The 12,170-nt window shown below is 55.5% G+C and overlaps 1 protein-coding gene across 1 annotated transcript in view; it reads right to left on the bottom strand.

The window, feature by feature from the left end:
* Positions 1 to 9,441: 9,441 nt before the first annotated feature.
* Positions 9,442 to 12,170, bottom strand: part of CLIP2 (CAP-Gly domain containing linker protein 2) — a 56,866-nt gene continuing 54,137 nt past the window's right edge. The window contains exon 16 of the mRNA XM_040634962.1: positions 9,442 to 11,414. Within this exon, the coding sequence (XP_040490896.1) occupies positions 11,403 to 11,414 (12 nt within the window). The 3' untranslated portion in view covers positions 9,442 to 11,402. The remainder of the gene's footprint in view (positions 11,415 to 12,170) is intronic.

Here is a 12,170-nt window from a genome sequence, read left to right as displayed (position 1 = left end):
AATCCCAGGACCTTGAGATCATGACCTGAGCCGAAGGCAGATGCTTAACCGACTGAGCCACCCAGGAGCTCCGTGGCAACTTTCATTTTAATGGAACAGTACTTTAAAAAGAAAAAACCTGTCACCCAGTTACTTAAAAAAATAAAATAAAATAAAATGAAAAAAAAGAAGAAGAAGAAAAAAAGAAAAAACCTGTCTATTACTTTTCTGTTCTTTACAGCTGGGGGCGAGGGGTGGGAAGGAGGTGAGACAGGCCTGAAGGATGGACATTCCAGGGCATCCTGGTGACAGGGCGGAAAGTGCTGGACAGGGTGTCCCACTGGCTGGCCTCAGCCGTGAGCCCACATGCAAACCAATGTAGGTGACCCCGAAGATGATCCCCGTTTGGGACAAACTCTACAGGAGTCCAGCGCTCCTTGACCCTCTGCCCGTTGGGGCGATCCTTGCACATATCTCTGCAGGGGGCAATGTGACTAGCGCTCCCTGGAGTTGTGCAATACGGTGGCCCAGGTGTCACGCTGTCTTCTGGAGAGTGGGACTGGACCATTCAGGAAATCGGGGTGTAGGGGCAGCCTGATGGAAAGCGGGGCCGGGGGCGGGCCTGTCCTGCCCCCCCTCCTGCCGTCTGTCTGCACTCCAGCCTCCGGTCCGACCAGTGTCCCACCAGAGGGTGGCAGCATGGGCAGGACATCCTGCCCAGTATCCCCTCCAGGGTGGTGGAGGCAGACTCTGCCCTGACTCCAAAGACGTGGGTGTCAGAGACCACAGATTCCGAGACACGCAGGTCTTTACACAAAGCCCAGGTGGAATGAGGGTCTAGGCAGCCTGGGCTTGGGTGCCACAGGCACAGAGGGGCCAGTGAGCCTCTTGGAATGAGGTTTGTGTTGGGGTGGAACGCAGTCGTGAAAGGCAGGGAGATTTACGGGGCAGCTTGAAGGGCATCTGCAGGGACAGCGAGGGGATGGGGCCCCACCCCCAGCCTCCTGGGGGGCCCTGGGAGCCCTGGAAGCAGAGGGTGAGAGAAAGCCAGGACCCAGCCACGTGGCCTGGGTTTGCCACACCTCCCGCCACTCACTAGCCGCGTGACCCGGAGCAAACGCTCACTTCCCTGGGTCTCATCTGCTCAGCTGTTAAACGGGATTGACGGACAACCCTAGGACCCTGATGACACGGGCTGGGGAGGAAGGGGTGGTGAGAACCAAACGGCTGGATGATTAAGGAGAAAGAATCGTGGGGAACGAGCATTTTAAACCGAGAAAATCAAAAGTCAGCAAAGACTTAACCTGGAGAAATTTTTTTTTTTTTTTTTTTAAGTCACGAAAACTATTTCAGGTGAAAAGAAATACAAGACGGGGACCAACACGATGGCGACTGTAAAATAGAAACGTGGGCGCTAAATTTCATCAAAGTCAAAATCAGCGAACACGAAGTTAAAATTTAAAACCAGGGAGTCGGACTGAAGAGTTACCCTGAACAAAGGACACAAGTTAAGAGGTTTAAAATAACGGTAAAACAAAGTGACAAAGTGAATGCGGTTTAAGGTGGAAGATCAAAGCCTGGAGTCTGAGATTAAAAGATTAAACATGTGAGCCTCAAGATGTAAGAATTTAAGACGATCCAGACCACCACCCAAGGGGACGACCTGAGATTTTTCCAGCGGACAGAACACCGAGAATGAAGACACTCATGTTTATCTTCTAAACAAATGTGTACTCTATTATTTATTTATTTATTTATTTATTTATTTATTTATTTGGGGGGGAGGGGCAAAAGGAGAGGGAGAGAGAATCCCAAGCGGGTTCCACACACCCAGCACGGAGCCCGACTCGGGGCTCCATCTCAGGACTCCGAGATGACGATCTGAGCCGAACACGAGAGTCGGACACTTAATTGACTGAGCCACCCCGGCGCCCCTCCCCCCAGCAACTATTTATTGAGTGTCTACTATGTTCCAGGCACTGGGCTAAGAGGGGTGGGAGTGAGCTCATCACGGGGCCTGGCCGTGGACAGAGACAGGTGTTAGACAAGTTCCCTCCGAGGACGTCCCTTCAGACTGTGGTGTGCACGTGAGGGGGTGGGGGGAAGGCAGGGGAAGGAAGGGTGTGTGTGTGTGTGGTCACTTGGGATGACTCCTCTGAGGGTGTGGGGCCTGAGCCAGGATCTAAGAGCCGAGCCAAGGGAGGGCTACCCCTCGGGGGATACGAAGGACAGAAAGTGATGAACGTACTGAAGTCCAGGGTCGCACACCCGGTGAGGGGCAAATGAAGATGCCCCTGGTAAATTTCAGGCTCGAGGCCTCTGGGAAATTGGAGGCAAAGTTGTCTGTGTGGGTCAGAGGGCAGGTGGCCACTGCAGCCGGGAGAGGGAGGCTGTAGGGGGCGTCTAGACGGGTCTTGGGGCAGCCCTGGAGACGGCAGTTCCTTCCCGCAGCTGGTTCGCTTGAGGGTAAGGGCAGAAAGCTTTGCTCATGGTTCCAGAGAAGATTCTAGAACTGTTTCCTGATTATTTGCCCCGTCCCATGTTGCCTCCCAAATCTACTCTGGACCCCACACTTCAGTCTTAAGCCACTCATGGGGAGTAGGAGAGGGACCAGGGTGGGAAGTGGTGACAGAGCTTAGGGCAGAGACTCCAGGCTTAAGAGGCAGCTCCATGGATAGGGGCAGAGCCTGGAGTCAGGAGGGCAAATCAGCCCTAGGTCCTGCAGGGACGGGGCGGGGAGCATCTTGATGGGAGGAGGGAGACTTTAAGTCCTGGCCTGGATACCCCCTACTCTCTCAGACGGACTCATAAAGAGGCCAGACACACATCTGTGAGGCCACGGGGGCAGAGAATTCTAGGACCAGGAGCTGAGACATCTGGGTCCCCATTTGGTTCTGGCTTGTGATCCTGGCCCTGGGCCTTCTGTGCTCTGGGCCTCTGCGGCCCCTGCCCGCTGCGGATGGGGCTTGGGAGGGCCGAGGGTGACACCTGGTGGCGAGCAGGCAGCATCACAGGTGAGAGGGCCAGACCGGGCTTCCACAAAGCTGCGTGGGGAGTCCCAGTTTCCGGGCGAGGGCAGGGTTTCCATCTCCTAACTGGAGCGAAGCGTGCAGGTTTCACCCGTCCTCCAGCTTTCTCCCACATTCCCTCAGGAGGAGAAGGCCAGGGCCTCCTGACCTACCTGGATGGTCCGATCAATGTCTCCTCAGGCAGGCAGAGCAAAGAGGGGGAGTGGGACCAGAGAACACCCCGTTCTTAAGACCACCCCCTACCAGGCGACAGACCCTGTGTTGGGAGGAGGGGATGTGGCATTTGATTGTCATAACAACCCCGTGCAATGTATTTCATTGTCCCCAATCGTACTGGAGACTGGGAAGCAGGGGCTCAGGGAGTCTGGGGGCTCTGGCGAAGGTCACAACCAGGTAAGTGGCTGAGCTGGAATTCACACCCAGATGGTCTCACTCTCAACCCCGCTCAGGTTCCTTTCATGTCTCAGGGGCCAGTGCTGTGCGCATCGGATGGAGGTGTCATGGGGACCCCTGCTGCCCGCTGCAGTCCACAGCGGCTAACCCCTGCACCTGCTCCAAGTTCTACTGAATCGGTCCCAAGTGGGACCTAGGGCCCCACCTGACTCCATCCCATGAGGAGTGACCCAGGGAAAGATGCTCCCCCACCCCTGCCCAACTCAAAATTGCCAACATTTCCCTCTGTGACCCCCACGCCTGGAGGTTACACTCCCGACTTTACAAATAAGGAAACTGAGGCTGGGGGTTTGCCCAAGGCCACAGGTGGGTTAGGGCTAGCATTGGAGGTGGAACCCTGGTCTCAGCCATGCGGTATGGTGCTGCCCCTGGGTGACAAAGGGGACAAATGGGAGCCCCGTGAGCTCTAAGGTGATTCACGCCAATCAGGAATATAAAAGGGGTGGGGCTCCTAGGTGGGCGCCTGGGTGGCTCAGTCGTTAAGCGTCTGCCTTCAGCTCAGGTCATGATCTCAGGGTCCTGGGATCGAGCCCCACGTCAGGCTCCCTGCTCAGCGAGGAGCCTGCTTTTCCCTCTCCCTCGGCCCCTCTCCTTATTTGTGTGTTCTCTCTCTCAGTTTCTCTCTCAAATGAAAAAATAAAATCTTAAAAAAAAAAAAAGACACCAGGGAGACCTTGTTTTGCTATCCTCGAAGTTGGGGGACACAGTAGACGGGTGCCCAACATTTTAAGTCCTGACTTGGGATCCTGTTAGGAATCAAAGTGACCTTGGTACTCTCTTACCCGTGGGAGCCCGTGGTGAGGCGGGGGCGCTGCCCGAGCTTTCGTGGAGGGTTGAACAGGCATCATGACAAACTGGGAGACAAAAATCAAGTTAGGATCGTATCCGTGAGTCCTGCTTGGCTCTTTCTCTCTGGCATTCTGCAAATGTAATGTAACGTGCCTACGTGTGGGTTTCTTTTCATTTATAGCGCTCGGGAGTCTGTATTTCATGTGCGTATCTTCCATCAATTCTGGAGATTTCTCAGCTGTTTCTTTAAATAATGCGGCTCCACAAGGCGCCTGGCTGGCTCAGTGGGAGGAGGAGTGGGTGACTTTGATCTCAGGGTCATGAGTTCGAGCCCCACATTGGGTGTAGAGATTACTTAAAAAATAAAATAAAGAATGCCTCTCTGCAATTCTATTTTCTTTTGGAACTCGATTAGACATGTATTAGCTCTTCCTTTTTATTCTTTTTGTCTCTTATTTATTTAGCAAATATTTATTGAGCGCTCTGCCAGGCATGATTTGGGGCATTTGGCATACGTAAGCTCCCATGTGGGTCTTTTCTCTCTTTTTTACTATTTTTAACTACTGATTTAAGTTCTTTTTAATTTTTACATTTTATTTATTTATTTATTTAGAGACAGAGAGAGAAAGAGAGGGATGGGAGGGGCAGGGGGATGAGAGAATCTTAAGCAGACTCCACACTGAGCCCAACGTGGGACTTGAACTCACGACCCTGAGGTCACAACCTGAGCCAAAGCCAAGAGTCGGTGAAGTTTAACCAACTGAGCCACCCAGGCGCCTGGAGTCTTTATATCTGAGAAGGTCATAGCTCTGTCGTTTTTGACTTCTGGCAGGCATCTTGGTTCCAATTATCCACCTTGCAAAGCCTCGCCCGCTGAGCCCCTGGTGGTCACGAAATCCTGCGCCTTTGAGATTCCTACCTTGGCAAACGCCCCCGGGCAGCTGCAGCTTTACAAGCAGCTTCTCTCGTTTCCAGATCTTTGCTCTTGGCCCTTGAGGATTTCCCATACTTTGCTGCAGGCTCAGCGATGTGCTTGAAAGCCCGTGGGTAGTGCTTCCCCCAGCACGTTGCATCAGGAGCAACTACATCAAGAGGACTTTTATTTTTTAAATACGGCATTTAGTCTGCTATACAGCCAGCAACGGACCTCCCCGTGTTTGCAACTCTTCTGCATTCCTGGGGCAAATTGTCTTCCGAGGTTTGCTTTTTTTTTTTTTTTTTTTAAGATTTTATTTTATTTATTTGACAGAGACAGCCAGCGAGAAAGGGAACACAAGCAGGGGGAGTGGGAGAGGAAGAAGCAGGCTCCTAGTGGAGGAGCCTGATGTGGGGCTTGATCCCAGAACGCTGGGATCACGCCCTGAGCTGAAGGCAGACGCTTAACCGCTGTGCCACCCAGGGGTCCCCCAAGGTTTGCTTTTTGCTCGGACTCTCCCAACAGCTGCTCGACAGTGGGTTCTATGCTGGTGAGATTTTCTCTTTCTCTTTTCCTGACTCTCTGGTCCGGGAAGTGCAGACAGATGGAAGGAGGGCTCTCTTTGCGCACTGGTTTGTCCAGGGTGAGATTCCCAGCTGGAGAGTGTGGGTGGGAGCCTTGGCCTCGGCGGGACCCTCAGTGTGGGCCTCCGGATCAGTCTCCTGAGGGCCCCCTCCCGTGCCCCAAGGCCTGAGTCAGGGATGCGTGGGTTCCGTTAATGGTGACAGACCTCCCAGGCCCTGATGTCAGGTTGTCTGTCCATCCCGTTTTATTAGTAATGCTGTTACCAACATTCCTCTCTTCCCGTGTCTTCATGGTAGAGTATGCATTTCTCAACCCACTCGGGCATCCAGAGAAGAATGCATAAAGACAAATGCTCTATGATCTCACTTCTATGTGGAATACAAATTTTTCTGAAACCCTCATAGATAGAGAACGGATGGGTGGTTGCCAGAGGTGGGGGATGGGGAGGGTCGGTGAAATGCGTGAAGGGGGGTCAAAAGGCACAAACTTCCAGTTATAAAGTAAATAAGGGGCGCCTGGGTGGCTCAGTCAGTTAAGCATCTGCCTTTGGCACAGGTCACAATCTCAGGGGCGTGGGATCGAGCCCCCGTTGGCCTCTACACTTTGCGGGAGCCTGCTTCTCCTTCTCCCTCTTCCCCTCTACCTGCTCGTGCTCTCTCTCTCAAATAAATAAAATCTTTGGAAAAAGAAAGATAAGTCTTGGGGATGTCACGTACAGCATGGGGGCTACAGTTGGTAACACTGTATCGTATATTTGAAAATTGCTAAGAGAGTCAATCTTGAAAGTTCTCATCATGAGAAAAAAACATTTGTAACTGTGTGGTGACCCACGTTAACTAAACTTATCCTGGAGATCATTTCCCAAAATATACAAATAAATCATCACGTCAGACTCCTGAAATGAATACAATGTCATATACCCATTGTATCTCAATTAAAATAATAATAATAATAAGTATAATAATAAGTATAAGAAAAAGGAATGAAACTCACAAGTGTTAATATGAGTCAGAAACACCCCTCCAGAGCCTGGAAAGTAAATAAGCAAAGCTCATCAGGGACGACAAAGGTAGAAACACGGGCTGTTTCTTGGGTGTGGCGGGTGAGTCTGGGCTGGGAAGGGGCACAGGGTTGCCTGCTTGAATTTGGGAATGCCCTACATTTTGACCTGAGTGGTGAATCCAGTGGAGCGTACTTATGGAAAAATGCATCAATCTGGACATCGAAGATTTTGGCGCTTTACTGCCCGTAAATCACCCCTCAGCAGAGAAGAAAACCAAAAACTTATTATGGAATATTCTTTTTTTTTTTTTAAGATTATTTATTTATTTATTTGACAGAGAGAGAGGCAGCGAGAGAGGGAACACAAGCAGGGGGAGTGGGAGAGGAAGAAGCAGGCTTCCCGCTGAGCAGGGAGCCCGATGCGGGGCTCGATCCCAGAACGCTGGGATCATGACCTGAGCCGAAGGCAGACGCTTAACAACTGAGCCACCCAGGCGCCCCTATTACGGAATATTCTGAACACCCCCCAAATTATAAGGGATCGAATTTTTAAAGAGCACTTTAAAAATAACGACACCAACTCAATGACACCCGTGGAAGCCTTTGGTGTGGACGTGAGCCCTCAACTGGACCATCGAGGGCCACCAAGAGGGCGGCTGGGGCTCCCACGGGCCTGCCGGCGGGGAAAGGGAACGTCCCCTCTAGGCTAGGAGAGGGGGAGAAAGGACCAGCGGAGTCTTTACTGGAAGGGCTTCTTCTGGGGTCTCCTGTAGATCCCGCAGTGCGTGAGATGGGTTTTATTTTCTGTAGTTCGCTGACAAGGAAACTGAGGCTCAGGAGATGGAGCAGGGGGCCTGGTCCGCAGAGGCAGAGGGTGGCGGCCTGAACTCTTTCCAGAGGGGTGCTATCAGAGAGCACCCCCCCCCGCAAGCACACACACAGGGTCAAGGCCACCCCTCGAGGCCGTCTGCTTTTGCCCATACCTCCCCAAAGCCCCCACCCCCCATCCCTGGAGTTTCCCTGCTCTCGAGGCTGTGAGCCCCTGGGGACATGATCCCTGTGCCCCTCACCACACCCCAGGAGGGACAGGTGCCTTCCTCCCATCTGGATGCCAAGGCCTGGGCGGACAAACGTAGGACACTCCTTCCATGAGATTCAGGCCCTTCGCCTGGATCTGGCCTTCTGTCCCCCTCACCCGTAGCGCTGGTGACAGTCAGCCTTGTGCTCCAGCCTGGTCCGCAGGCCTCTGCCTGAGACCCCAGGCCCTCCACTCTCCCTGTGACAGGGTTTGCCTGCTCCCCTCTTCCTCCCTCCCTGCACCCAACACCCTCAACTTCCCAGCGACTAACACGGGGCCACAACCATGCCAACTGCTGGCTTGGGAGCCGGGGTGGGGGGGGGGTCACTCTTTTCTGGCCACAGTGTACAGTTCTCCCTGAAGTCTACACAGGTCAAAGAAACGCTTTCCCCCCGGGGGCGGGTGATGCCTTTAGCGCCCTTGGTCACCACCCTATCAGTTGGGACTGGGCCTCGGGGACAATGAAAAGAAACCAGAAATCACAGTGGCGTTTGATAACCCTGGAGAGGAAAGAATCTTTTTTGCTGAACCTCTTTGAATTTCAAACTGCTGGGCTGGTAAGTTTGGTTCTGGAAGGACCAATCCCATGAACATTGGAGGCAGCCAAAACCCAGAGTCCAGGGTGCTGTCGAGCTCTATCCCAGAACCGTCTCGTGATGGATGCTGCTGATTGCTTGTTCCCACCCCCAGCCCCATTCTGCAGCTCCTCTGTCCGGGTTGGGTGTGCCCACGGGCTGGCCTTTGCCCCGCAACAGGCTGCCGGGCCTGGGCTCCGGGTTGGGTTCAGCCTCGGGGAGAGGCAGCCAGAGGGCAGGAGAGAGCCGGGGGCACTATCTTCCAGCTCCTTCCCACCCGGGGTGGAGTTCTCTGGACAGCTCCATTTCTAGTCACAGTTCCTTTGCTTTGCCCCTTTGGGGTGGTGATGGTTCCCACAGAGTCCCCCGTGGGGTCCCTTAGCCCTGAGCACACCCGTGCACACGACCCCTTCCTTAAACTCTGCCCCCACAGACGGTCCCCACCACCGCCTCCTTCTCTGCTGACACAGTGCCTGGGAGACAGCACGAAACTTCCAGACGCGGTCACCTGTAACCTCGAAAGCCTTGTTTGGTCTCCCAGGGCAGCAGCGTGAAGTGCAAAGCCTGTAAAATGACCACAGAGCTTGCAAACTCTTGACTGTTCATTGACCTCGAGAAAGCTGGCTGCAGGAGACAGAATTCGCTCCCTGAGGTTCTAAGTGTTCTCACCGAACTCGCTGAACTAGTCATGCTGCACATCAGGGAGAGTTCCATTTTCTTCTTGCGGGCCCCCTAGGACTTCCAGAAGAGTCAAGGCCAAACCCCTGGCCCTCTCTGGCAGCCTTGCCGGGCCTGCCCCCACCCCTTCTCCCTGCTGCCCTCCGTCTCTGGGTCTTGGCCGGTCCCTGCTGGGTCCCTGCTCCTTGGGCAAGCCCAGGTCCCAGTCTCCTGGGCCTCTTAATGCCAGGTCCTCTGAGCCCCTCATCAGCCATTCACAACTGAGTAGGAATTAGCTGGCCGCAAACAGGACTGAGCCCGACTCCTGGCACGCCCCAGGGGGTTCGCAGAGAAAAGCAGACAACAAGGGTCCTGGACGTCAGTCACAAGCTTTATTGTCTCGCGCACGGACTTGCCACACTTCAACAATTCCACTTTGGGGAGGACAAGGGGTGCGGGGTGGGGAGGGGGGCTTGGGGACGGGGCACGGCTGAGCCCACACTGGGCAGGCGAAGTCGCTCACAGGCAGATGGCTTTTGGCCACCTGCCAGCCGCCCTGGGGGCTCAGCCCCTCCTAGTGTGGGCCTTTGGCTGTTAGTAGACTAATCAGTGCCTCCGGTAGGCGGGGCGAGCTGCCGGATTTTGCTGGAAAGAGTAGTAGTTAACTCTGGGTTAGGCCACTAAAGCATCGCTTCTAGGCTGTTGGTAATAAAACTGCATGCGAGAGCTACCGGAAGCCAACGGGGAGGTGGGGGGCCGATGGGACGAACTGCCCCCCCCAGGATGGGCTGCGTTTGGGCAAGGATGGGGACCCCCCAGGTTGTTCCCAGGGCACAGACTGCATACCCGTCCCGGTGCACTTTGGGAACGCCTTGTTGGGGCATCAGGCTTCCCCCTTGAGCTCCTGGGAGGGGAGGGCCCCAAAGTGAAAACCCTCCCTGAGCTGGGGGAGGTGGAGGCAGGCCCTCTGTGGGGACGCTGAGGCACAAGGCAGTACCAAGGGGCCCTCCAGCTCTAGAGGTCTCTCTTCTGGCTTTTCTCACCACCCACAGGCCTGGAGTAACTCAGCTGGGCTCGCGGGGCAGAGGGGAGAGATGGTTAGCTCTTTCTTTTCTCCAATGTCCCTTGGGCTCTTTTCTGGGCTGCAGGGGACAGGGCTTCCAGAGCTCTGGGCAGGTGCCTGGTAAGCAAGGGGGCTCTTGGTACTTGTGCGTTCTGATGACTGCGCCTGGCACGCACGTCCCTGCTCACTTGTGTACCCGGGTGTGCGCCCAGCGAGGCTGCAGGATCGCGTGCAGCGTGTGCGGGCACGGCGCTGCCAGGCCCGGGGGCTGGTCCCACGACCCGGGCGAGTGCATCTTCTGTGGCCTGAGCACGGCTGACAGCACATGCCCGCCCACATGGCCACGTGTGCGTGCGTGACCCCTCTGTGTGATGCCAAAGTCGGTGCGTGTCTAGGTTAGAGCCTGCCTGGTGTGTCTGCCCGGGAAAGGCCCAGTTTGGGAACAGCTAGTCAACCCCGGGGACACCACTTGACTGACCAGTCAGAACATGCCTAGAGCCCCGGGTCTGGGCGTCCCAGCAGCCACCCTGCCCCAGCTCCAAGCCAGGGCCGTGGTGGGGGATGAGCAGAGGGCTTCTGAACTTTCCTAATACTGTGGCTCCTGGCCTTGGTGGAGCTACGTGTGAGTTCGTGTTGGGGCGTGGGGGAGGGGAAGGACTTGACCCCCAACACCTTGAACCTGGGCCTCGCTGGGCAGAGGGGCTGAGGGGGGCTTGTACCACTGTCTGTGGGGACAAGAAGCCTGGGGGCTGTAGAAAAGGGGGTCCCTACCTGGCTCCCGAGGACTGGACTGGCCTCCTTGGTGCCTAGCGGGGCCTCCTCTGACCCTTTCCTGGGACAATGGCTCTGTGGGGTCTCAGGGGAACCCGGGAGAAGGAAGAGAAGGAAGAGAAGAAAGGGAAGGCAGGGACATGCCCGACGTGCCAAGATGGTCCTCAGGGCAGCTCCTTCTGGGGGGAGGGGGCCTGGCCAGATTACCTCGGCCTCCCCCAAACAAATTCCAGAAACTGCCGGGGCATCCAGGGTGTCCAGGCCGAAGGTCCCGGGGGCCAGGCCAGGACTGTACCGTTCTCTGTGGAAGGTCGTGCTTGAGGAAGCCTCCTGGTCCGGCAGGGGGGTCGGGGGTGGGGGATTGTCCGAGGCAGTGGGCACGTTATTACAAACACTGTTCTTGTCTCCAAAGTGACAGTCCTGGCCCCTGCCTGGAGGGGGCGCCGCTGGGGCAGGCTGCAGGGGCTCTGGTGTGGACCGGGCCGCTCTGCGGTGTCCCTCAGGGTCAGTGCTTCTCCTGGAGAGAGCAAGGGCTTGATCAGCAGGTGTTTCCAGGAGGGGTGGGGGTGGGGTCCGATAGGAAAGGGAGTGGGGTGGGCTGTGCACCTGTGCCAGGTAGTGGGACCAGCATAGCATGTGCAAAGGTCTTGGGGCAGAAAAGTCTCTCTTCTGGGTTTGGGGCTTGGGGAGACAGGAGGCGGGGTGGGTGCAGTCGAGGGGAAGAGGCGAGAGCAGATGGGTTTTACAAAGAGCACCGGGAGCCTGTGTGGAGGCACTGAAAGAGCTGGGACTCCGGGCCTCAGTTTTCATGTCTGTAAACTGGGACAACCCCATGGGCCTTTCGGGGCTGCTGGAGGGACAAAGCCACACCAAGTACGGACATCACCCATCTCCCCTGTTGGCAGGTCTGGTGCAGGGTTCCCCCTCCCCCTCGCCCTTTCTCCCAACCCCAGCTCCATGTCTCTCTCTGCCCCTCCCCCACAGGCCTGGCCCCTGGAAGATTCTTTTTTTTTTTTTTTTTAAGATTTTATTTATTTATTCGACAGAGATAGAGACAGCCAGCGAGAGAGGGAGCACAAGCAGGGAGTGGGAGAGGAAGAAGCAGGCTCACAGCGGAGGAGCCTGATGTGGGGCTCGATCCCACAACGCCAGATTCACGCCCTGAGCCGAAGGCAGACGCTTAACCGCTGTGCCACCCAGGCGCCCCCCCTGGAAGATTCTGTGGCCAAGGTTCTCCCCTCTCTGGGCAGTCACAGTGGCTGGGGGGGGGGGG

This window comes from Ursus maritimus, unplaced genomic scaffold, assembly GCF_017311325.1.
Source record: "Ursus maritimus isolate PB19 unplaced genomic scaffold, ASM1731132v1 scaffold_2, whole genome shotgun sequence".
NCBI lineage: Eukaryota > Metazoa > Chordata > Mammalia > Carnivora > Ursidae > Ursus > Ursus maritimus.
The sequence above is the reverse complement of the archived record's forward strand: the minus strand, read 5'-3'. Positions and strand labels throughout refer to the sequence as shown.